This window comes from Crocuta crocuta, unplaced genomic scaffold (genome assembly GCF_008692635.1).
Source record: "Crocuta crocuta isolate KB4526 unplaced genomic scaffold, BGI_CrCroc_1.0 scaffold217, whole genome shotgun sequence".
Classification (NCBI taxonomy): Eukaryota; Metazoa; Chordata; class Mammalia; order Carnivora; family Hyaenidae; genus Crocuta; species Crocuta crocuta.
In genome coordinates this window covers 2,164,203-2,190,875 of record NW_027532208.1, presented here as the reverse complement: position 1 = coordinate 2,190,875, position 26,673 = coordinate 2,164,203, and the positions used below count along the sequence as shown (strand labels likewise).

At 38.8% G+C, this 26,673-nt stretch overlaps 1 protein-coding gene across 1 annotated transcript in view; it reads left to right on the top strand.

The window, feature by feature from the left end:
* Window positions 1-521: 521 nt before the first annotated feature.
* The window catches only part of BAZ1B (bromodomain adjacent to zinc finger domain 1B), a 61,621-nt gene continuing 35,469 nt past the window's right edge, over window positions 522-26,673 (top strand). The window contains exons 1-6 of the mRNA XM_077777867.1: window positions 522-544; window positions 4,423-4,539; window positions 8,884-9,028; window positions 12,087-12,288; window positions 16,309-16,430; window positions 18,936-19,133. Coding sequence (XP_077633993.1) covers window positions 522-544; window positions 4,423-4,539; window positions 8,884-9,028; window positions 12,087-12,288; window positions 16,309-16,430; window positions 18,936-19,133 — 807 coding nt within the window. The remainder of the gene's footprint in view (window positions 545-4,422; window positions 4,540-8,883; window positions 9,029-12,086; window positions 12,289-16,308; window positions 16,431-18,935; window positions 19,134-26,673) is intronic.

The following is a 26,673-nucleotide window of genomic DNA, read 5'->3' as shown; positions in this document are numbered from 1 at the left end:
GTTTTTGATTTTTGGGATTAATTTTAGATTACTCGTTAATTAAACTTTTAATGTATTGTCAGAGGGCGTTCATTCCTAGATGTAAACCCTAGGTAGACAGTGCTGTCCAGTAGAAATACAATGTGAGCCACAAGGAATTAAATGTTTTCCAGGTTAACTAACTGAGCCACCCAGGCGCCCCCAGACATAGAGAGAAATTTAAGCAGGCTCTTTGCTCATTGCAGAGCCCGATGCGTGTGGCTCGATTCCACAACCCTGGGATCATGACCTGACCTGAAAATCAGAAGAGTTGGATGCTCAACCGAGTGAGCCACCCCAGGCAACCCTCTAACGTGCTTTTCTAGTGGCAGAAAGATCTGGAGGATACCATGATGGCTTTTTGAGTTTCTTGGAAGTGGCATCTATCATATATATTTTTTTTACATCTGTTGGTGAAAATGAGGCATGTGAGTGAGTGAGCCTAACATCAGGGGGGAGGGAATGGGCATTATTCTTCATAGGAGGCATTGCAAGCAGTGGAGATGTATCCTTTTGTGGAAGGAAGGTAAATATTTGGAAAGAATAATACAGCCTCTTATATTTCAGGGTTCAGGTAATGTTTCAGAGGAAAGTTACTTTTAAGTTCAGATCTAAAGTATAATTAGAGTAGGTTAAGACTAGAGTTTGTGAACTTGAAGGTTCTTGAATTTTAAAAATGGAAAGAAGTTTTAGATAGCTGGACTGAAGACATGGGAATGAAGATAGAGTTGCTTAGCAGTGAGATATAGAAAGGGGCTGGACCATATAGGTCCTTGGGAGATAGGCTGAGGAGTTTGGACTCTGTCTTAAATTTATTGGAGACTGTTCAAAAATTTGAGCAGGGGGCACCTGGGTGGTTCAGTTGGTCAAGCGTCTTTTGACTCTTGATTTCAGCTCAGGTCATGATTTGTCGGATCAAGTCCCACATGCTCAGCACTGCTTGGTAGTCTCTCTCTCTGCCCCCTCCCTCTTTCTCCTCTCTCTTTAAATACACTTTGGAAAAAAATTAAGCAGGATGGAAGCAGGCTTTTAGATTGAAAGCTCACTGTGGCTGTAGTGTTGAGACTCTGCAGCCTTGAGACTAGCGAGGCAGTTACTAAATAAACAAGGCAATAGGTAATGGTGGTCTGAACAAATGTATTGCCCTTGAGAAGTACAATAGATGACAAATTCTGTAGATTTGACAGGATTTGGTGATTGTTTGGGGAGGAATCAAGGATCGAATTTTGGCTGTCACTAGTGGGTTATTCTCTGATAATAGAGAACCCTGGAGGAGGATCTGGTGTTTCTTTTTGTTTTGACTGGGAATGGGTAATGAAGGCAGGAAGTTGAGTTTGGGTGTTAATATATTGAGTTGCTGTGGCTATCCAGTTGGAAGTGTCTATTTTGCTACTGCTTATGGGCCTGGATTCAGAGAGGAGACTGAGTTGGTAATAGAAATTATTAGCATATAGATAGTAATTGAAGTTATGGAAATGGATACTGTCACCCCAAATGAGAATGTTGTATTGATAGTGATTTTCAAAGGATGGTGGGAAAGCCACGTATCTAAGTAGAAGGGACTTCTTTGTTTGGAAAACTATAATCAGCAAAAAAATATTTAATATTTAAATGTGTATTATTTGAGAAAAAAGTTTACCACTTTTTTCTTCTTAAAAGAATAGAGATACCTGGGTGGCTCAGTCGATTAAGCTTCCAACTTTGGTTCTGGTCATGATCTCATGGTTCCGTTCGTGTGTTTGAGGCTCTCCTCTGGCTCTGTGCTGATAGCTCGGAGCCTGGAGCCTGCTTCTGATTCTGTGTCTCTTCTCTCTGCCCTCCCCTGCTCTCTTTCTGCTTTCTTTCTCAAAAATAAATAAACTTAAAAAAATTAAAAAAAAATCACGAAAGTAAAGCTGAACAAAATCTTGATCAGTGGAGTGATTTTTCAATACTGTGGGAGCCTGAGGATTACTTCCCAGTGTGAAGTATTTGCATTTCAGGGGCCTGAGGGCAAATGAGATTTTAAAGTAAGCAGTTGAAGTGGGTTTAAAAACAAATAAGATTGAGTAAAAGGATGTTTGGACGAGAAGCACAAAGGACCTGAGGAGGATTACCGGGGAGGTCAATTAAAATGTTTAAAACTGTTATGGCTAGGTGGGAAGGGAGGATCAGAGGCTGACTTTAAATAATGGTTCTGTTATGGAAGAGGATGGACTGAATGAGAAAAACTAAGTGGTTGCAATTAGGGACTGAAGAGCTGAGTATGATTCCCGGATTTCTGACTTGGACACTAGGGCCATTCAGCGAGATTGGGAATAACTGTTAAGGAGCAAATTTAGGAGGGGAGGGAAGGGGTAATTAGAGTTCAGTTTAGAAAAAGTTGGATTTGAGGCATCTAGGCGATACGCGTCTGTTGGCTACATAGGTCTAGATCAGAGACTCACTGGGCACATGATTCCTCCGTTTAAAATTAACAGCTACTAACAGAAATTTAATATTCTTTAAGATTTGGTGGTTTTATCTCACATTCTCTCTGATGATTACACAGTGAATTTCTTCAGTATAGCTAAATAATGTGTTAGAGTGTTTTCAAGCTTTTTGAATGTTTAAATAAATACACTTACTGGTTTTTTCTTTTTTTTTTTAAGTTTATTTTTATATATTTTGAGAGAGAGAGAGAGAGAGAAAGAGCAAACAGGGGGGCAGAGAGAGAGGGAGACAGAATCCCAAGCAGGCTCCGCAGTCAGTATAGAACCTGATACGGGGCTCAAACTCACCAACTGTGAGAGCTGAAATCAAGAGTGGGACGCTTAACCGACTGAGTCATTCTGGTGCCCCTGCTTCTTTCTGTCATGATTCATCCCCGCCCCCTGTGCAAACTGACAGAAGCAGAATAATTTATCTTATTGATTAGTTATGATAATGTCACTTTGGAAGCCATGCTATTTCCTTTTCTCTCTATAAATTTTTATAAATTTTCGGTGAGATTGAATTTATGGAGCTTTATATGGAAGCTTGACTCCTGGGTTTTACTGGTACTATATTTTGTTTAATCATTTAAATATTAGTACCACCCTTCTGGTGAGGAAAATAGACTTAAACTGTTCTGTTTTTGGCAGATCCAGAGAATTCTACAGAAGGCAAAGATGCTTATGCTATTGGCTATAAAAGTACTATTTTGGATCATCTATGGATTTGTCCCTGTCATCTATCTTTGCACTGATTTAAAGGAATCTCTATATATTTAAAATGAATTACTTGTTGAGTTGTGAGGTAGTATTTACAGAGGGAGTGGCTTAAAGACTTATTTCAGCAACTATAAAAAGTGTCACTTGGAAAATATAGAGATTGGCAGCTAATTCTCTAGTTGTGTCAGTTTATTTTCTTGGGTAGCATCTGTTGCTGTGCATAAAATAAATTAGTTAACGTCATTTGAATTCGAATGTGTCTGGCTGATAGTGAATTACAGTTGGGATGGTGTGGAAAGTTACCATTTATATGGCAGTAACTTAGAGGATGTTTTCTTCCTCCATCGGCCTTACAATTACAAAGACCGAATAATGTCTGGCAAATGAGTCGTGAGTGTAGTATTATTGGAGACAGCATGAAGGCTGGATAAATAGGATATCGAAATCATTTTTAGAGTTTTATGGAATTTATTTTTTAAACTCAACAAGTGTTTCCAAAGTAGGCTGGAAGGTTTATAGTAAGTGGATCATTAGCTTAGGCACAGGGCTTTTCAAATTGCCTGTGAGACTGGGGTAGTCCTCTCCTCTTTGTGGAAGACTCTTAAACTTGCTGACCATCTGAGTTAGGTAACAATTCCATATACCTTACATTCTTATTCCTTATGGTTTGTGTTTAATTTACCTTTATTTTGTCTTACAAATTTTTAACACTGGGAGAGTCTTACTGAAATGAAACAGGTGAATTGAGGGGCACCTGGGTGGCTCAGTCGGTTGAGTGTCCGACTTGGCTCAGGTCATGATCTCATGGTTTGGTTCATGAGTTGGAGTCCCACATCGGGCTCTGTGCTGAATGTTCAGAGCCGAGAGCCTGTTTCGGACTCTGTGTCTCCCTTTTTCTGTGCCCCTTCCCTGCTCGTGCTCTGTCTCTCAGAAATAAACAAACATTAAAAAAAAAAAAAAGAAACAGGTGAATTGAATAAATCACATTTGTACTAAAATAGTATTTTATTTGTAAAACAAAAACATGACAGACCATTTGACTCATACTTTGGCTTTAAGAATTTTGTTTGGATTTGCCACTTGAAAACTCTGATTTCAATTTTATGTTTTTATGCTGTAGAATATAGAAAGGATGCTATACATAGACTTTTTTTTTTTTGGTATAAGTAATTTGTGGATATGGATAAGTTTTCTCTATTGCTTGAATATTGTTTTCCTGAGCCACTTTTAACAGAGAGTACGAGGCCCGCTTGGAAAGGTACAGTGAGCGCATTTGGACCTGTAAGAGTACTGGAAGCAGTCAGCTAACACACAAGGAGGCCTGGGAGGAGGAACAGGAAGTTGCTGAACTGTAAGTAGTAGAAGCATTGCCCTTCTGGCACCATTTTCACATTATTGGGAAAGGGGGAATATTAATAGTAAAGCAGTATTTATATTTAAATTTATGGGCATACATTGGAATATATTAGTACAATAGATTGGTGTCTGAATGCCTGTGCCTAGTGGCATTTTGCTGGTAACAAAGTATGTGGAATATATAGTTGTGTGTATACTTATTTAGATATTTATCGGGCTTTTGAGTGTTCTTGCTCTATCTTTTACCTTGTAAATATTCTGGAAATGTTCTAAGCAAAGGAAGCTGATACAATCTGGAAGTAATACAGGGGCAGCAAATTAGAAATTTTCTTTATTTTGTGGTCATTTGAAATGTTAGACTGTCTTTACAGTAGCTATCAAAAAGAAATACACAGTTTGGGGTGCCTGAGTGGCTCAGCTGGTTGCATGAGTGGCTCGCTTTCTGCCCCTCCCCGGAGCTTGGGGGAGGGGTGGGCAGAGAGAGAGGAAAAAAAAAGAGAGACACAGAATCCAAAGCAGGCTTCAGTCTCTGAGCTGTCAGTACAGAGCCCAGTGTGGGGTTTGAACCCACAAATGGTGAGATCATGACCTGAGCCAAAGTTGGATGCTTAACTGAGCCACCCAGGCATCCCTGGATTAGTGTTAATTACTTATGTGTGTTGTTTAGTGTACTAGACCAGGAGCTGTCCAGTCTTTTCTGTAAAGTGCCAGTTAGTAAATATTTTAGGGTCTGTGTCTCAGCTGTTCATCTGTGACATTGTACAGTGAAAACAGCTATAGGTAAAATGTAAATGAATATGAATGGCTGTAAATAAAAGAAAATTTCATTTACAAAAACTGGTGGTAGGCTGAATTTGGCCCTTGGGCTGTTGATGACCCCTTGTGAACTTTTTAAAAAAATTATTCTTTTTATTTTTTATTTACTTATTTTTTAAAAACATAATTTATTGTCAGGCTAGCCAATATACAGTGTATACAGTGTGCTCTTGGCTTTGGGAGTAGATTCTCATGATTCATCACTTACAACATCTGGTGCTCATCCCACAAGTGCCCTCCTCAGTGCCCATTACCCATTTTCCCCTCCTCTGCATCCTCCCATCAACCCTCAGTTTGTTCTCTGTATTCAAGAGTGTCTTATGGTTTGTCTCCATCTCTGTTTGAAAGTATTTTTTCCCCTTCTTAGCTTGTGGACTTTTTTTTTTTTTTTAACATTTCTTTATTTTTGAGAGAGAGAGAGGGGGGGGAAGGAGCAAGCAGGGGAGAGGCAGAGAGAGAGGGAGACACAGAATCTGAAGCAGGCTCCAGGCTCCGAGCTGTCAGCCCAGAGCCCAACTCAGGGCTCGAACTCAATGAACCATGAAATAATGACTTGAGCCTAAGTCAGACACTTAACTGTCACCTAGGTGCCCTGTACCTTGTGGACTTCTTGAGGGCAGGTCTCATATTTGACTTGAATTGACTACAGTGCTGAGGCACTGTCTTCTGTACTATATAAGCACTTACTGTTTGCTCTTTCCAAATATAATGTTGCCTTCTCTGGGTGTCGTTTTTTTTTTTGTTTTTTTTTTAAATTTTTTTTTAAATTTATTTCTGAGAGGGAGAGAGGGAGAGGCAGCATGAGCAGGGGAGGGTCAGAGAGAGAGGGAGACACAGAATCAGGAGCAGGTTCCAGGCTTTGAGCTAGCTGTCAGCACAGAGCTTAAGCTCATGTCCCGGGGCTCAAGCCCATGAACTGTGAGATCATCACCTGAGCCAAAGTTGGATGCTTAACCAACTGAGCCACCCAGGCACCCCTGGGTGTCTTTTTGGGACAAGAAGTTATGTGTGTGTAAATTCTATGTAAATAAAAGATAATAACCATTAACCTACAACGAAGTATGAAGAGTACTGAAGAGGAAATCAGTTATTGTTACTTGTAATATGATTATATGCCAGAAAACCCAAAGAGAGTCCAGTGAAAAACTGTTAGGAGTAATAAGGGAATTTAATTTCAAAATGCAAATAAGTTGCTTTCCTCCACATAGAGCGGCAGTGAGAGTTTAAAGAGTAGGGACTAACCTGGAATTGTTAGGGAAAACTTCATGTGGCTTCATGAGGAAGGTAATACTTGAAGGTTCTTTTCTACCAGATTATAGAAGATGAGATGAGCTGCTCGTATTTAATTCTGTGAACAATGGACAGCAATAATTTTTGAACAGGAGAGAAACATGGAATGGTTTTGGTGATTGGTGTTTAGGCTTTGAGATTAATCTAGGAACTGTGTAGGAGTTCGAGAAGGAAAAGCAGGTGGGAAGTTGATGTGGGCTTGCCAGGATAGTATTCAGGTAGAGAGTCATGGCGTTCATTACTGGGAATAGAAATAATGAGTTGGATTCTGTAATCCTTCCTGAAAAGAGGGTTTTGGGCCATAACTGCTGAAAACCGCTACAGATTTTCTTGGAAAGTCATAGTACTTAGCTTGTTAAAGAGTTTCAGAAGACCTCCAGTAAAGAAACTGTAGCTTGGTTTAACCCTGTGGATCTCAAACTTATTTGACCTTAGAAACCATTATATCAGAGTGAAGTTCTGAGGAACACAGATCGGGGAATGTTTTATGTGATTTGATAGTGAACTGAATATAGGGAGTGATGAGAAGAATTACTGAAAAGTATGGTTTTACAATTTTTATTCAAGGCAGAAATCTTTTTTTGTTGTTGTTTATAAAAGTAATGCATACTCGTTATAAGAATGTAAACAATACAGAGTAAAAGAATTTGAATATCATCGTCCCTCCTCACTCCCCAGAAGTAGCTGTGGACAGTGAAGTTTTAAATTGTTTTTAATTTTTTTTATTTATTTCTGAGAGAGAGACAGCATGAGCAGGGGAGGGTCAGTGAGAGGGGGAGACACAGAATCCGAGGCAGACTCCAGGCTCTGAGCTGGCTGGCTGCACAGAGCCTGATGCAGGGCCCGAACCCATGAATGGTGAGATCGTGACCTGAGCCGAAGTCGAATGCTTAACGGACTGAGCCACCCAAGTGCCCTGACAATGAAGTTTTAAAAAGCCTGGTTGGGTTCGAGCCCCACGTTGGGCACTGTGCTGACAGGTAGCTCAGAGCCTGGAGCCTGCTTTGGATTCTGTATCTCCCTCTCTCTTTCTGACCCTTCCCTGCTCACACTGCCCCCCTCTCTCTCTCAGAAATAAATAAAACATTAAAAAAATTTTTTTTAAAAAGCCTGGTGACTGGGAGGCTTAATGGAGAGCGAGCATTTATAGGGGCCAAGAAAGGCCTCATGGAGTTAGGTAAGTCTGAGGACATATCTGGAGGATGGTTAAGCTGGAAGGGAGGATGGTGAGGAGAGGACAAAGGTAACAGCTTTAGCAAAGGCAGGGAGACTAGAAGCTTATTGATTGGGACTGGGGAATAGCAGATATAACTCAGGTAAATTTTAAGGCAGTATGGTAAGAGATTTTAAGTCTAGCAGTCAGTTGGAGGAAGATTTTTAGTTATGAACAGAGAGTGACTAGGAATGTGATGATAACCTAATAGTTGGATGTGTATGAATGTTCTCATTCCTGGTCCTCACCTTTGCCCTGCAGCACTAATGGTAACCGATCTGGCCAGATTTGGAGATCTTAATGAGTTTCCATTTAGGTTGCTTCCCATTTTCTGCCATCATGAAGAACTGAGCAGTGAATATCTTTGTATACATGTGACACTTTGGATAATTGTTGTCAAACTGCCTTTCAAAAGAGTTGAAACCTAGGCTGTCAGCTGTGCATGAATGCACATTGCACTCTTTTCTTGCTTATACATGTTCATGAGTTTATGAAGTAGAAAGTAGTACTTCATTGTTTTACTTTTGCAAGAGCTTTAGAGTTCAAGTCATGGTTTCAATCCTTCATGATTTATTTTCCTTACTCAAAATGAAAATTCTAGACCCCTCCTGAGATACTGTGGGTATTAACTGAATGAATGCATAGGGAAACATTTTCTTGATGAAGACATAAAACAGATAGACTCAAGTTTTGGTCTTCTAACAAAAAATGTACAAAGGGTATGAATAAATAATTCGTACCTGGAAAGGGAAATCTACTAATAAACCAAATGGGAAAATATTCAGCCTCACTGATGATGTCCCAATTACTCTTACTTTCCAGATGAGAAAATTAACCCAGGCAGGTCTGTCTGACAGAGCTCTTTAGCAGCCCCTTCTTTGTCCTGTGTGCCACATGGGCTTTAATCTTTGTATTTCCCGGTGCCTCACGTACATTTGCTAAGGAAATGTTTGAATTAACTTGAATTACTTCTCTAAGTAGGTTTTCCTGCATTTTCTTCATAACTAATAATGTGTTTAGTTTGAAGGAGGAGTTCCCTGCCTGGTACGAGAAACTTGTTCTGGAAATGGTTCACCATAACACAGCCTCATTAGAGAAGTTAGTAGATACTGCTTGGTTGGAGATCATGACCAAATACGCTGTGGGAGAAGAGTGTGATTTTGAGGTAAGCACCCCCCTCTTTTTTTTTTTTCTGATATAGTTTGATTCTGTAACCATATGTCAGGATTAGAGCTTCCAGGATAGATTATAGAATCCATTTCTGTGTGCAAAATTGTGTTATAGTTGAAGCTTGCTTTACTTAGAATCGGATATCCTCTCCCACTCCCATCTTTATGTGTTATTGGCGCAAGCAGGGGAAAGGGGCAGAAGGCAGGGGGAGGGGGTTGGAGGGGAGAGAAAGAGAATCCTAAGCAAGTTCCACGCTCAGCACAGAACCCAACTTGGGCCTCGATCACACCACCCTGAGATCATGACCTGAGCCAGAATGAAGAGTTGGAAGCTGAACTGACTGAGACACCCAGGCGCCCATGGATGGAAAATTTTCTAATCAAAATTTTAGCAAATTCATCATTACCCAGTGGAGTTAATCCTACAAATGCAAAATTGTTCTTAATGTATAATTCTTTTTTAAAATTTATTTTTAAATTTACTTCCAAGTTAGTTAACATAGAGTGCAACAATGATTTCAAGAGCAGATTCCTTAATGCCCCTTACCCATTTAGCCCACCCCCCTCCCACAACCCCTCCAGCAACCCTGTTTGTTCTCTGTATTTGAGTCTTTTATGTTTTGTCCCCCTCCCTGTTTTTGTATTATTTTTGCTTCCCTTCCCTTATGTTTATCTGATTTGTATCTTAAATTCCTCATATGAGTGAAGTCCTATATTTGTCTTTCTCTGACCCTCCCTGCTCACACTGTCTCTCTCTTTCTCTCAAAAATAAATAAAACATTAAAGAAGTAAAAAAAAAAAAAAGAAAAACCATTGTATTTGAAGCTCTAGTTGTATGTCAAGAAAAAGAAATAAAGGGCATCTAAATTGTAAAAGAAGAAGTACAGTTATCTTTATGTGTGGACAACATGATTGTCCATGTAGAAAATCTGGAATCTCCCATAAAACCTACTAGAACTAATAAGTGAGTTTAGAAGGGTAGCAGGATATAGGGTAATAATACGAAAACCAATGTTAGCAACATGCAGTTGGATATTGAACTCTTTAGAAAGATCAGTACCATTTGTGGTGACATCAGAAATAAGAAGTGCTATGGGAGTAAATCTGACGAGAGGTATACAAGACCTATACACTAAAAATTATAAAGTGTTTCTGAGAAAAATTAAAGAAGACCTTAAATAATGGAGAGAGATACTTTGTTCATGGGTCAGAAAACTCAGTATTAAAATGTCACTTCTTCCCAAATTGATGTTAGATTTACCACAGTTGCAGTATAATTCCAGCAGCTTTTCTTTTTTTTTTTCTTTCTTTAAAAAATATTTTTATTTATTTTTAGGAGAGAGAGAGAGACAGCGTGAGCAGGGGAGGGTCAGAGAGAGAGGGAGACACAGACTCTGAAACAGGCTCCAGGCTCTGAACTGGCAGTCAGCACAGAGCCGGATGCGGGGCTCAAACCCACGAACCGCGAGATCATGACCTAAGCGAAAAGTCAGACGCTTAACAGACTAAGCCACCCAGGCGCCCCAATTCCAGCAGCTTTTCAGCCATACTCAAAAAACAATTTTAAAAAATCCCAGCAGCTTTTTTTATAGGAACTGTCAAGCTGATTGTAAAATTCATGTGACAATGCAAAGAACCTAGCCAAAAGAACTTTGACAAAGAACAGCCAAGTTAGAGGTACAATATTATCTGATTTTGAGTCTTATTTTCACTTATTAAAGTGGTGTGAAATTGTAAAGATAGACTAATTAACAGATTAAGTGGAACACAGTAGCATTCAGAAATAGACTCCTATACCTCCATCCATATGTATACACACTACTGATTTCTGATAGTTAGGAAGATGATTAAGTGAAGAAAAGATAGTCTTTTCTTTTTTTTTAAATATTTTTTATTTATTTCTAGGAGAGAGAGAGAGACAGCGTGAGCAGGGGAGGGTCAGAGAGAGAGGGAGTCACAGACTGAAACAGGCTCCAGGCTCTGAGCTGGCAGTCAGCACAGAGCCTGACGCGGGGCTCGAACCCACGAACTGTGAGATCATGACCTAAGCGAAAGTCGGACGCTTAACTGACTAAGCCACCCAGGCGCCCCAAGATAGTCTTTTCAATAGGTAATTCTAAAATAATTGGATATCTATATCTGTAGTTATTTATTTATTAAAGACTTTATTTTTAATTTTTAAAATGTTTTTATTTTGGGGGAGAGAGAGAGCCAGAGCATGAGCAGAGGAGGAGCAGAGAGAGAGGGAGTCACAGACTGAAACAGGCTCCAGGCTCTGAGCTGTCAGCACAGAGCCTGACATGGGGCTCGAACCCACAAACTGTGAGGTCATGACCTGATAAGTAATCTCTACACCCAACGTGGAGCTTGAACTTAGAACCCTGGGATCAGGAGCTGCATGCTCTTCTGACTGAGCTAGCCAGGTGCCCCTACATAGTTGATTTTCTTTTTCTTTTTCTTTATTTATTTTTTTGATTTTCTTTTTAATGGAAATTCTATTTATTTATTTACTTACTATTTATTCATTTTGAGAGAGAGAGACAGCACAAATGGGGGAGGGACAGAGAGGGAAGGAGACACAGCAGGCTCCAGACTCCGAGTTGTCAGCACAGAGCCTGATGTACGGGCTTGAACTCACAAACTGAGATCACGACCTGAGCTGAAGTCAGGCGCTTAACCAACTGAGCCACGCAGGCTCCCCCCAAAATGAAAACTCTTGAACTGTATTTACACATTTATGTCAGATTAGTGTAGTGATGACTTTTTAGACTTAATACCTTGGTACATGAAATATGAACTAGATTGTGATCATTTTATTTTTTAGAGGTATCCAATTTCTGTTTAGAAGTCTGAGAAACAAAGTTGGAAAAAAATCACAACTTGGCTACTTTTTCAGTGAATTTTTTTGTCAGATGAAGTGGGATGTATATTATACATTATATATTATAGATATGTATTATATATAATATATATATTATAGATAATATATTCTAAACATCTTTGGGTTTCTGTTTATTCTTTATTATCTTTGCTTCTCCCTTATCTCCTTTATAGGTTGGGAAGGAAAAAATGCTCAAGGTGAGGATTGTGAAAATTCATCCTTTGGAGAAAGTGGATGAAGAAGCCAATGAGAAGAAATCGGATGGTGCCTGTGATTCTCCCTCAAGTGACAAAGAGAATTCTAGCCAAATTGCTCAGGATCATCAGAAGAAGGAGTCAGTTATAAAAGAGGATGAAGGAAGGAGAGAGAGTATTAGTATGTATGATGCTAGATTTCCTTAGTGAGTTACGCTATTCTGTTTATTTTATCCTACACAAATCTTTTGAGTTCTCTAGCGATTAAATTAAGTTTTGTAGACAGCTAGACATGTTTTTTGTTCATTTATGATTCAGAAAACAATTAAAATACCCACTAAGGGAATCAAGATTTCAATCTCCCCACACAGTTAAGACCAGGGCGAAATCATTACTTTTGGCTGCTTAGAAATCTTTATGCACATGTCTGCCTACTCAGGATGGGAAAGTTTGCTTTCCTTTTCTCCAAGTTGGACATCTGTAAAGATGTGTGGAAGTGGGGTGATTAGAATAGGAGAGACTAATTCAAATCTTTCTCTCTCTTTCTCTCTGTCTTTTTTCTTTCTCTCTTTCCTTTCTCTCATTCTCTCTCTCTTTTTCTTCTTAAATGTATGTTGGCTTATTTTTGAGAGAGAGCGAGCGAGCACATGCTTGTGCACAAGCAGGGGAGAAGGAGAGAGAGGGAGGGAGATACACAATCCGAAGCACTGAGCTGTCAGTGCAGAGCCTGACGGGCTCAAACTCTTGAACTATGAGATCATTACCTGAGCTGGAGTCAGACGCTTAACCAGCTGAGCCACTCAGGTGCCCCACTCTCCTTTTTTCCCCTCATTTTACAAGCCAATGTGGTGCTTTTAAGAGATTTCATTTTATCTATATAAATTCAGGTCCATCTCAGATGGGAACTGCCAGAATTGTGAAACTCTAAAAGTAAATTTTTGGGGCCTAGAGACCTTAACAGTGATGTTTTGAAAGTTGAAAAACAAACTTTCCTCACTGGGGAGACTTTTTATTTTTAGCCTCTGAGGCCCCCCCCTTTTTTTTTTTTTTTAATTTGTGTAAATAAGGAATTTGGATCCCTTCTTTCCCCAAAAATAGGATTACTCAGAGGGTTTGTGTGTACTGATCCCCCTCCCTGTGACTGTTAGAGGATCCAGTGATTTTATATAACATATTTATTTAACTGTCACAAAGTTTGAGTTAGAATGTTGAATTAGAATATTCTGCCATGTGCCCTCTATTTTGTGTCTCCTGATGTTTTGGATATGTGCAGATGGTTTTAGAGGGATGTCCTTACCTAGTCCCAAGGCAGCTTCGGAGAATTGTATAGCTGCCCCCCCGCTCTGGGTTGTTGATATTTCAGTTTTGTTTTTCACTGTGTACTATGAACGCTAATGTCTATTTTTCAGTTTTTCTCCTTTTTGCTACTGGAGGTTTATAATATGTGTGTTATTACAGTTCCTGAAATTTGAGAGGAATAAGTATTTTGGTTAAGTGTTGGCTGATGCATCTTCTAACACTTCTTTTTTTCTAGAATCGGATCGTTGGCATACTAATTATGTGTTATAGTTGTTAGTTTTACACCTTAAGCATTGTGAACCAAGAACTGCTGGTTTTAGGCTTTGGCTTATTTTTTAGAGTGTGCACCTTAGTTCAGGTTTAAATTAGGGATATAATGTTATTCCTAGTATGTTGTTAAGAGTAGTAGGTGAGCTAAAGAATTAATGTTAGGATGTACGCTGAGTGTCTTCAGGGGAAAAATTGATTAGAATTTCCATAAAATATGATAGGCAAATTCCAGTATAAAAAAATATCTTATCCTCATGTGACCTTGCCTTCTACTTTGTTGGGGGGAAAATAATGTGTTAGGGCAGGAACTTTCCAGGTTTGTCTTCCTAACCTCTCTGGTAGGAATTTCTGTATTCTTCTTCGATCTTACAAGGGAGTGGTCTTTCCAATTGGCCAAGATACTTGTGCTTTGAATTCCATTCCCTCATAGTTTTTCAAGGAATGAGTAAACGTCTATTACTTTACTATGGAGTGTTTTAAACCCTCTTTCTAATGGTTCTTATAAATAAAGTCCTGTTTTCTGAAAACAAAAACTATTCTCCCTTGATCCTATTGTTCTATTTGTCTTATTCATTCAGGGTAAGATTATTGAGAATATTGTCTCTGCTTTCTGACCATCACTTTATTCCATACACTGTTATAGTGTGACTTTTGCCTCTTTATTCCTAAAACTGTTCCTAATAAGATTATAGGTGACCCCCTAATGCAAAATTCACTCATTTTTTTTCTTTGTTTTTTTTACTTTTCTGTTCCATTTACCACTGTTGGTCACTCTCATGTTTTTCAGCTTATTTAGTACCATAGTCTCTTAGGTTTCCCAGCTACTTTTCTGTTGTTTGTTTTTAGTAATTTCTGCACCCAATATGGGACTTGAACTCATGACCCTGAGATCAAGAGTCACATACTCTTCCAACTGAACCAGCTAGACACCCCTACTTTTTTTTTTGAAACCTCCTTTTTTCATTAAAGTATTTTTCATAGGATTTCCTGCTGCTCCCCCCTTCCCCCCCTTTTTGTTTTTTTTTGGTGCAAAAAGGTGATTTTATTAAAGCACGGGGACAGGGCTTGTGCACGGGAAGAACTGCCTGCTGCCTTCTAAAAATCTTAAGTTTATTTATTTATTTTGAGAGAGAGAGTATATACATGTGATTGGGAAAGGGACAGAGAGTGGGAGAGAATCCCAAGCGGTCTCTGCACTATCAGTGAGGAGCCCGATGTGGGGTTCGAACTCACCAACTGTGAGATTGTGACCTGAGCCGAAAATAAGAGTCGGTCACTTGACCTACTGAGCCACCCAGGCACCTCTGCTGCCTTTTTACTTTTCTGCAGAAGTGGTACTGTTACATTTCGTTTCTGACCACAGTTTAAATTCTTACCTGTATCAAGGCTGATGATTCCCAGGCCCACATCAGCTTAACTCCTTAGCTTCAGACCTAGTCTTCACATGCCTGTCCTAAGCAGTTCAGATTTAACACCTGTAAAACTAAATTGATCATCTTACTCCTTATGTTGTCTTTCCAAGGGATGTCAACAAGAATACTGCTAGTCTTCCAGCATTCTCTTACTTAGTTAATGACACCATCATCTCCCTATCCCTAAGGCAGCAAACTTGGAAACCATTAGCATTTCCACATCTAGGTAGTTACCAAGTCTTGTCTTCTAAATACCTCTTGACTCTTTTAGTCTCCATTCCAGTTACATTAATTCAGATATTTAGTATTGTATCTTGTGATCTTCAGTCTTACCTGGCGTTTTACTCGTTTTCTAACTGCCGAAAGTGTTATTTTCTTTCTCAGTTTTTTCAGACTAGTGACCTTTCACAAAGTATATCTAATTAGTTAGATGAGAAATCCTTTCTTTCCCTAGTGCCCATGAGACCAATTCCAGTCTTTAAATGGTATACAGTGTTAGGGTACCTGGCTGGCTCAGTCGGTAGAGTATGTGACTCCTCATCTTAGGGTCGTGAGTTCACGCCCCACAATGGACACTGGACATGGAGCTTACTTAACAAAAATAATAAATGGAGGTGCCTGGATGGCTCAGTTAGTTAAGTGTTCATCTTTGGTTCAGGTCATGATCTCACAGTTTATGAGTTTGGGCCCCATACTGGGCTCTCTGCTGTCAGTGCAGAACCTGCTACAGATCCTCTGTCTCCCTCTTTCTCTGTCCCTCCCCTGCTCGTACTTTCCCTCTCTCTCAAAAGTAAACATTTAAAAAATTGTTTTAAAAGGCATACAATGTGATTTATAATTTGTCCCCTATTTATCTCTTTAGTCTGATGTTTTTACTATAACGTAAATCATACTCACTCATTTTACTGCTTGTAGTCTCTGAACAAATTGTAGTCTTTCCTCTCCTTTGCCTGTCTTCCACACCAAGTAAGACATTGCTTCTCTGTGCTCTCATAGTATTTTTTTGTACCAATCTCTGTTACAGAATTTTACTACCTTGTATTATAAGTTTTGTAGACTCTCACAAATTTGATCTGCTTGAGGTAAGGACTTTATGATTCATCTTTGTGTCCCTTCACTCAGTACCTGGTGCAGAGTAGGTGTTCAATAAGATTATTAATAAGTGAATGGATAAAATTAAAGACTTACTTTTTTCACTAATTTTCTATTGATTTGACTAGATGACAGAGCACGTAGATCTCCACGAAAACTCCCTACTTCATTAAAAAAAGGAGAAAGGAAATGGGCTCCACCAAAATTTCTGCCTCACAAATATGATGTGAAATTACAAAATGAAGATAAGGTTAGTTGGCACTTTATATTAAACCTCTTACATGTAGAAAATGCTATTTCAGAAAATATAAGGCCAGTTTTCTCAGAGAAAATGTGCAACAGAAAAATGTGAATAAATGTGTTTCTACAATAAATTCTAGGCTTTTGTAGTCTTTGTGATTATGACCTTAAGTTAAATTGTACTTTTTTCCCCAAGGAGATAGCATACTGTTTTCTTTTTTTTTTTTTTTTAAATATTTTTATTTATTTCTAGGAGAGAGAGAGAGACAGCGTGAGCAGGGGAGGGTCAGAGAGAGAGGGAGTTACAGACTGAAACAGGCTCCAGGCTCTGAGCTGGCAGTCAGCACAGAGCCCGACGCGGGGCTCGAACCCACGAACCGTGAGATCATGACCTAAGCGAAAGTCGGACGCTTAACCGACTAAGCCACCCAGGCGCCCCGCATACTGTTTTCTTTTAATAGGAATTATTAGGGTCTAAGAATAATTTGCATTTGAGCTTCAAACTCAGTTTGAAAAATAAGAATCGGTTCCCAGCTATTCCCAAGAAATCGCTCTTTCCAGTTAAAAATAAAGCAATTTCTAATAAACTCAGAAAGCTAATAATCTAAAACCGTAAATACCCTTAAAATAACTTAGTGCTAAGTTTTATTGTTCTAAGGTTTGTGTTTTTTTTTAATATGGCCAGAGCCAGGACATAGTTTAAAGTGAATTGGCAACAATTTTTTCCTTAGTGCCATATAAAACACTGTGTTTTTTCATTAATAGCATCTTAGAGTCCATGGAATATGGCATATTAGTTTCAGGTACTCCTTTACCTGTATATATAAAATCTTGTACTTAGAAAGAGATAAGATGGGCTGCTGGGTATGGAAGGCAACTGCACATTTGTCTTCCTGTTCAACTGTATAAGGCCCGAGAAGTTGAAGAATTCTGTCAAAGTTCCTAATTTAGTAAATGAGTGTGGGAAGGATTATAACCCAGTTCTTTTGCCACTTCAGAGTGTTGGGTTTTTTCCCCACCTCAAAAAGTTGACGAGTCTTACTCTATTTTGACTCTTTTTTAAAAAATTTTAATTTTTGGGTAATTTCTACACCCAGTGTGGGGCTCGAACTTACAACCCTGAGATCAAGAGTTGCATGCTCTCCGACTGAGTCACCTGGGGGCCCCCAGCGTTTTGACTCCATTTGTTTTATAGTTCATGTGAAGACATTGCTAGATTGTTAGGATTTCTTTATATTTGAAAATTGGATGTTAAATACAGTTTTTCACTAAATTTCTTCACCTTCAGCAGGGTAGCTAGTTAAAATATTATTACTAGGGAGTCTCATCCACTTCTTGGATTGTCATTTGTATTCTTACTGATGAGTGTGAATGTAAATTGCTTTGTTTACATATAGTAAACAGAGAAAGATAGAATATACAAATAAGGATAAAAGATATTTCTAATCCTGTGCTCAGAGATGATGATTGGTGAATATAGATGTGGTTAGTGCTGGTTAGCCTGTTTGTTTCTTTAGAGAGAATGTGCGAGTAGGGGTGAGGGGCAGAGGGAGAGAGAAAGAGAATCTTAAGCAGCCTCCATGTTCAGCGTGGAGCCCAACATGGAACTCCATCCCATAACCCTGGGATCAGGACCTGAATTACCCAGATGCCCTGACTTGTAAGTGACTTTTGAAAATAGGAGTAGGGGCACCTGGCTGGCTCAGTTGGTAGAGCATGTGACTCTTGATCTTGGGGTTATGAGTTTGAGCCCCATGTTGGATGTAGAGATTACTTAAAAATAAAATCTTTAGAGAAAAAAAAAAGGAGTATTCTACACATACTATTTTGTAACTTGCTTTTTTCATTTACTATATGGTAAAATCTGTGGTGTCATTAAATTTTTTTCCAGAACAGTATTTTCAGGTTGTAGTGTACATGATAGTCATCAGGGGATTTTATTAAAAAATGTAGATTCCTGGGCTCTACTGCCAGAGATTCTTCTCATTCAGTAAGTTTGGGGGCCAAGAATCTGCACCTTAGATGATTCTGATAAATTTGTCCTGATTGAGAAACATTTCCCCCCTATGGATGTGTATATTATCTGTAATATATTAAACATAATTATATGCATATATATACTATATGCATGCAGTGGTTGCATTCACTCATTATATGGATATGTTTTAATTTAAAAAATGAATTCCTTACTGATGTACCTTTATGTAGTCTTCCCTTCTGTTTTTTTATCCTTTTATTAGCAGTTGATGACTGTCCATTTACTTCTAAATTCTTAAAGAGAGGAATTGCTGATTCAGTGGGTATGCACATTTTTAGGACTTTGATCCATACAGATAAATTGCCTAGGGATATGTTTAATTAATATTCTGTCTCTGAAAATTATTTTTCTTTCATCTAGTTTATAGCCCTTTTTTATAGAGGGAATTATGATTTTTCCGGAGAGAATATAAATCTTTGTTTCAGTGGTTAATTGCTTTTTCCCCCGGTGGTAAGTTATTTATGTTTGTTAACCTAGATCATCAGTAACGTGCCAGCAGACAGCTTGATTCGTACAGAACGCCCACCAAATAAGGAGATACTTCGATACTTTATACGGCATAATGCATTACGGGCTGGTACTGGTGAAAATGCACCATGGGTGGTAGAAGACGAATTGGTGAAGAAATATTCCCTGCCTAGCAAGTTCAGTGACTTTTTACTTGATCCATACAAGGTAAGGTCACTCTTAATTTTTGAATAGCAAGGTAGAACACTATTAAACGAGTTAGTTTTCTCCAGTGGCTCCAGTTAGATTAGATTTTGAGGTCTTTTAACATCAGATAATAGATTCAGAAACTTGACATCCATCTGTGTTTTTTAGATGATGATGTGGGGCTGATATTGAAAATCTCCCTTAGTTTGATTTATTTTTTACTATGATTGCATAGTTATACACACACACACACACACACACACACACACAGTTTTTTGCCTTAGATTCTTCTTGGAATGAGGTATGATATAAACAGGAAAAACATTTTCACAAATTAATTTCTAAGAATGAAAACTCATGTCATATATCAAGATAGTCAAACACACCAGCAGCCTTGAAAAAGACTTGGAATGAGTATTACTTTGTATGGCAGACTAGTAGAAAACCTAGCATTTCCCTTTTGAGAATGTGGTGTTTTTTTCCCCCTTTAATTAGCTCGATTAAAGATCAAATTATTGATCTTACAAACATTTCTTATAAAATCATGTTGGGTGTGTGTGTATTATGTGTATATATACACATATACACATACTTTATTTTCCAGATGCAGAAGCTGAGGCTAGTGTAATTAGAACGAACAGAAACTAAAATGACAAAAGCCAAGACATTGGCCTGAGATTCCTGATTGTCTTTTCCATCTCAGAGTTTTGCCAATAAGATTTTTTCTTTTAATTTTTTTTAAAATGTTTTATTTATTTCTAGGAGAGAGAGAGAGAGACAGCGTAAGCAGGGGAGGGTCAGAGAGAAAGGGAGTCACAGACTCTGAAACAGGCTCCAGGCTCTGAGCTGGCAGTCAGCACAGCGCCCGATGCGGGGCTCGAACCCACGAACCGCGAGATCATGACCTAAACGAAAGTTGGACGCTCAACCGACTAAGCCACCCAGGCGCCCCGTCTTTTAATTTTTTTTTTAATGTTTTATTTATTTCTGAGAGAGAGACAGCATGAGCAGGGGAGGGTCAGAGAGAGGGAGACACAGAATCTGAAGCAGGCTCTGGGCTCTGAGCTGTCAGCTTGAACCCACGAACTGTGAGATCATGACCTGAGCCGAAGTCGGGACGCTTAACCGACTGAGCCACCCAATTGCCCCAAGAATTTTTCTTTTAATGTGTGTTTATTTTTGAGAGAGAACGTGCATGTGCATGCAGGCAGGATATGGGCAGAGAAAGCACAGGACAGAGGATCTGAAAAAGGCTCTGTGCTGACAGCAGAGCCTGATGTGGGGCTCACACTCACGAACTGTGAGATCATGACCTGAGCCGAAGTTGGATGCTCAAACCTACTGAGCCACCCAGGTGCCCCTCCAATAAGATTTTTTTAATGTAAGTTTTGAGAGTATTTGTGTCTTTTGTTGGCAACTTTACTGATTTGCATACTGCTATTTCATCTTGTTCTTTGGGCCAGGATGGGACTGGCAGAGGGCTACTGATCCATTTAAAACTGATTTTTCCCCCTTCCTTTAAATTTTGAAAAACTAAGTACATTTTGAGTCATACAATTAAATTACCTCAATTATTTTTGATTGATTTTGCTGACAAAATTATATTGAGAAATAATTTGATTTCTCCAACCATAGTTTCATATTTAGCATGTTTTCTTATTCCAGACCAGCATGATCATTCCAGCATGATTAAGCATTTTCTTCCTATGCTCTTTAAATTTTTATTATTTGCATAAAAAGAAAAATTTCAAGGTTAATTGGCTTTTTCTAGATCAGGACTAAATTTTTTTTATTTACTGAGGGGGAAGTTTTAATTGTTAGTCATTTTGTTGCTATAGGGTTTTGGAATTATGATACAGCTTTCAGTGGCTGTAACATAAGATTACTGTCATTACTGTATCAAAATCCTATATAAAATTATCTCTGAGTTTTTAGACACTTGGGATCATTTGAGTTCTTAAATATTTTCCTCTTTTTAAATCTTATAGCTGTCTTTTATGTATTTAAGATTAGTTTAAGTACGTGAATAACATGAAACATAGACTAAGTTAAAAAAAAAAAGAACAGCTAAGTATTATTTATGGGTAAAAGGGCTTTTGGGCTAATTAGAACAAAAAAGCTGATCCACACTTTCTGTAGGAATGAGAGGCTGAAATTCCAGGAATTTATGAAGAAATCAGCTATTCTCAAATTTTCTAATGAGGACTTAAGATACTAACTTAATAAAACCTGGCTGTAATTAAGCTTGTTTAGACCAAAGTGCTGCATGAAATTAGTGATTATGCTTAGTCAAAGAAACTGACAGTCCTGTAAAATAACAGTCTACACAATAATTTTTATTACCCAGCACTATTAGACATGTCTCTGATTTTGTCTCCCAAGTTTTGCATATAAGTTGTGTTTTTCCAGTTTGTAGTTTTCTTAAGGAACTTAACAGCATCTTAGCCAGGACAAAATAAAGCAAAGACACAGATAAGTAGTCCAAAAACCAATGCTTTGGATTTTCTTTCTTCTAAAGGAAATTTTAAATAATGCCTTGAGGATTCAAGTTGGTCACATAAGATCTGCCTGCCTATCCCAAAGGCAGTAGTTTGAAAAATGGTTTTTCTCTCTTTGTCTTCTCTTTGGTTTTTGCAGAACTTCATGTTCTGCTAGACTGCTGAATGCAGCTCCTGTGGAGAGAGGAGACCTGGAGAGAGGAAGCAAGTTCTGAGCAGTAGTTTGAGGAAAGGCCCAGTGGGGAGAGCTTAGGTAGAAGAGGGGAAAGTTATTTAGAGATCAGAATTTTGGGCTGTGAGCCAAATAGGGCCTATTGTGATAATGAGAGTGTGTTTGTGGTCTTGTAAACTCTAGAGCATAAATTACTTGAATAGAAGAACTGTCTTACTCATTTTATATTCTGTGATATTTAGCATAGGTGTAATAGATGTGTGGCTTGCGAATTCATCTCTTTAAGAAGTACCATTCATTGAAAAAAAGTGCAGTGGACAGTTGAGTTTAGGGATAATCACTTGGGGGGAGTGATTTACAAGGCATTTATGTATTTGTGTGATCCCTGTCATCTAAGATGAAATCTGCCATCTTGGCTAATTGTCCTTTGGTAATAACATTGCAGCTTTAGTGTTTTGTTACTCTCGTTTTAGACTGGTATGTCCTAGGAGGGAAGCTTTTGCTTTTAAAAACATTTTTGTAATGTTTATTTATTTTTGAGAGAGAGAGCGCGCGCACAAGCAGGAGGGAGGGGGGCAGAGAGAGAGAGGGGGAGACACAGAATCCAAAGCAGGCTGCAGGCTTTCACATGTCAGCACAGAGCCCAACGCAGGCCTCGAACTCATGAACTGTGAGATGATGACCTGCGCTGAAGTTGGATGCCTAACTCACTGAGCCACCCAGGTGCCTTTGGATCAAGATGTAATGGCTAAATGCTGCCTTATTAAAAAAAAATTAATGTTTATTTATTTATTTTTGAAAAAGAGAGGGAGATAGAGTCCCAGGCAGGCTCTAGGCTTGAACTCAGGTACTGTGAGATCATGACCTGAGCTGAAATCAAGAGTCAGATGCTTAACTGACTAAACCATCCAGATACCCCAGCTAAATACTACTATTTTTTTTTTTAATGTTTTATTTATTTCTGAGAGGGGAGAGAGAGAGACTGTGTGAGCAGGGGAGGGTGAGAGAGAGAGGGAGACAAAGAATCTGAAACAGCTTCAGGCTCTGAGCTAGCTGTCAGCACAGAGCCCCGTGCAGGGCTTGAAACCCCTGAACCACGAGATCATAACCTGAGCCAAAGTCAGACTTGACCGAATGAGCCACCCAAGCGCCCCTAAATACTACATTTTAAGACATTTGGAAACCTGACATAATTTGGACTGATTTAATAGTTTTTAATACATTTTTAAAAAGTTTCGAAATAATTTCATACAGAAAAGTAGACAAAATACTGTGAAGAGTTTCCATATACTTTTAAGTGAATTCCTCACATGTTAACATTTACCGCATTTGTGTGCTGTCAGCACAGAGCCCAACACAGGGCTCGAACTCATGAACTGTGAGATCATGACCTGAGCCGAAGTTGGACACTTAACCTACTGAGCCACTCAGACACCCCAACAAGGCTATTTTTCTAACATAACTGTAATACAGTTATCAAAGTCAGGAAATTAGCATTGAAACAATGCTATTATCTGCAGTTCTTATGCAAGTTTTGAAAATTTCTCAGTACTGTCCTTTTAACTAAAAAAAATTTGGTTTTAATAGGCTACAGTGTAGTATCAAGTATTATGTTTCTTTGTTTTGTGACTTAGGAGACCGAGGTTTCCTCTGATCTGGAGCAGTCTCTGAGCTTTTCTTTGTCTTTCTGAAACTTTTGACCTTTTTTAAGAATACAATCCAGTTATTTTTGTATAATGGTTCTCAGTTTAGGGTTATTTCCATATAATTATATTCAGGTTATGGATTTTTGGTAGAAAGAAATACCACAGAATTGATGTTGTGTTCTTAGTGAATTATATCAAAAGGTACATGATGTAATTTAATTCTGTCTCATTACTGAGTGACATTAATTATATATTTCTAAAGATGTTTCTTATCTCTCCTAATTAACGTTTTAAGTAAATGTTCATGGTTTTAAAGTTTTTCTTTAAATAAACTTGGCTTTTGGAATTTTCTGTTTGAGTTAGAGACTAGAGCAGAAGCACTTTAAAAAATTATGTTAACTTCAGAAGTACTTACAGCTATTTTATGGTACCTATATTGTGCATTTGCTGATAAAGACATCTGGATATTGAGGCGAGCCCATTGTGTGAGTGTTGCCTTGGAACTCCTACCACAGCCCCTGGGGTGAACGTAGAGAGAAGTAAATGTCAGAATCCAGATTGCCAGAGTTTTGCAGTGCAGGGCTCTTGCTGTTTACTATTAAGTTAAATTTAGCATCTGAGTGAGCTGCTATAAATAAAGTTTCTTCATTTTTATCTTATTTATTAGATTTTCTTATTTGGCATGGTGGTTTGGTTCAGTTGACAGGGAGCAGTTATAGAATTGTATTCACTTTTCCTTAAAGGCTTTCACGTTGTGAGATATTCATCAATATTTCGTTCTTGTTTAGTACTTAGGAAGGGCCTTTGCCTAAAATCTGTAATTCTGCTATTCTGGGTGTCCATTCTTTTCTTCTTCCTTGTGCACTACTCTGGTAGATTACTTCTGCTGAACAGGGGATAGGGAGACCCTTAGCACATAAGTGGTTTTATACTTTTTCAGATCCCCCTGAGTCCAGCCATGCCGGCTCCCATGTGGCTGTGACTGCCCAGCATGCCCTATGCTGAGACGATCCAGTTACAGAAGGACTGCTCACGCGGGGAGCCGGCCTGTTGGGAGGGGGTTGGGTGAGTTAATTTCTTTCATTTTTAAGAAAAAATATTATACGGTGTGATTTGGCAAAAAAACACACCTTATAAATAAAAATGGATTGCTGGACCCTCTAATGGCTAAGCCATCCCAGCTCTTACATCATTTCTGCATAGTGTAATGCTTCTAAATAGAAGAAATTTAAAGAACTTTATGAAAATTTGACTTTTTAAATAGAAAAATAATCAGTAAATTAAGTTGCCCAAGTATAATAGACCCTATGTAAAGAAATCTACTTGAAATGGTAAAAATGAAACATAGTCTCATACTAGTCTCCTTTTTAGTGATTAATTTCATTTTATTTTATTTATTTTTTTTTAATTTTTTTTTTAATGTTTTATTTATTTCTAGGAGAGAGAGAGAGACAGCGTGAGCAGGGGAGGGTCAGAGAGAGGGAGCGACAGACTCTGAAACAGGCTCCAGGCTCTGAGCTGGCAGTCAGCGCAGAGCCCGACGCGGGGCTCGAACCCACGAACCGCGAGATCATGACTTAAGCGAAAGTCGGATGCTTAACCAACTAAGCCATCCAGGCGCCCCGATTAATTTCATTTTAGAATGACTTTAAATATAGCCTGTTATCCTCAGCATTAGAGAAAGTATCAGTCTGTTATGTCTATACTCTGAAGGTTTTCCAAGGCTGGTTTAAGAGGATTGTTAACTTTTAGAAGGCACACATTTGTCTTTAATTGCTGCCTGAGTGGTTTTGGGCCTTTATCTATGATTTGTAGGGTGGTGTCTGAAATACTATTCTCTTTGGAGTATTGGAACTATTACTGTCCATGCGGAGAGTGGAGTCTCACATAAGTTATCTTTTCTTACTCTTGTTAACATTTTGAAATTTTGTTCTGGGAAACTAAGACTGGGAAATTCTGCTTCTGGAGAAAGTATTCCCCGAGTTATAGATAGATCCTGTTTATGTTCCGTAAAGTATGAAATCCCTTTGTCAGCTGATATGGAGGATGATAATTGGGGAGCAGAACTTCTAGTTTCAGTCAGACAACAAAAACAGCCCGCCAGAGGAACACTAATCTGTAATTGCCTGTAGTCCGCAAAAAGCAAAAGTTAGAGACTTGGGGGCGCCTGGCTGGCTCAGTCGGTAGAGCGTGCGACTCTTGATTTCGGGGTTGTTAGTTTAAACCCCATGTTGGGTATAGAGATTACTTTAAAAATAAAATCTTTAAAGTTGGGGACTTAGCCAAAAGCAGAATGTTAGGCATAGCCCACTCATTCATTGCAGACCATGTTTCTCCTGCTTGTGTTGTCTTGGTTCTGTGAGTTTGTTTCTCTGGTGATTATCTCTGTAATGCTTAAATCTTACCTGGTATTACAGTACAGCCTATTAAGTTTTACCATATACCTGTTTATTCTCGACAGGAGCGTGGGTATTCTTTCCTGTCATCTCGGGGGTGTCCTCCTCGTAGCACTTCCTTCTTGCCTTTTTATTTTTTATTTAACAAATTTTTTTAATGTTTTTTATTTCTGAGAGAGAGAGAGAGAGAGAGAGTGTGCGTGAGCAGAGGAGGGTCAGAGAGAGGGGGAGATAACAGAATCTGAAAACAGGCTCCAGGCTCTGAGCTGGCAGTCAGCACAGAGCCCCACGTGGGGGTCGAACCCACGAACTGAGAGATCATGACCTGAGCCGAAGTCGGACGCTTAACCGACTGAGCCACCCAGGCGCCTGTCCTTCTCCTCACCTTTTTAAAGGGTTTCATCATTTCATGTTGCGTGGCATTGAGCTGCTTCCTCGTGTGCAGTCTCCTCTCCTGCAGGCCTGTCTCACCCGCTGTCTCCAGGCTGCTGCCTACATGTAGCTTCTGTCAAGTTCGTCCTTCCTGTTCAGAAATTTTGAGTTAGGCTTAGGTCTCTGAGTGCCCTCTGTGCTTAGTTGCTTTTACTAAGAGAAATCAAATGTTCTAGAGGTTTTCTAATCTTTTTCCTAGTCACTAGAATTTTTTTTGAAATTGGCTCTACTTTTACTTTGGTAATTATTTCATTTGATATGCAGTTTAGCTGCTAAGCTTTTTTTCTTTGTAATTACATTCTTTAAAGTTTGAAAATCAACAGTTTTTTTAAAAAAAATACACCTTTAAAAGAAACCATGGTGTTACTACAAGTAGACTGAATTTAACCTATTAGTTAATTCTCTATGAAGGGATAT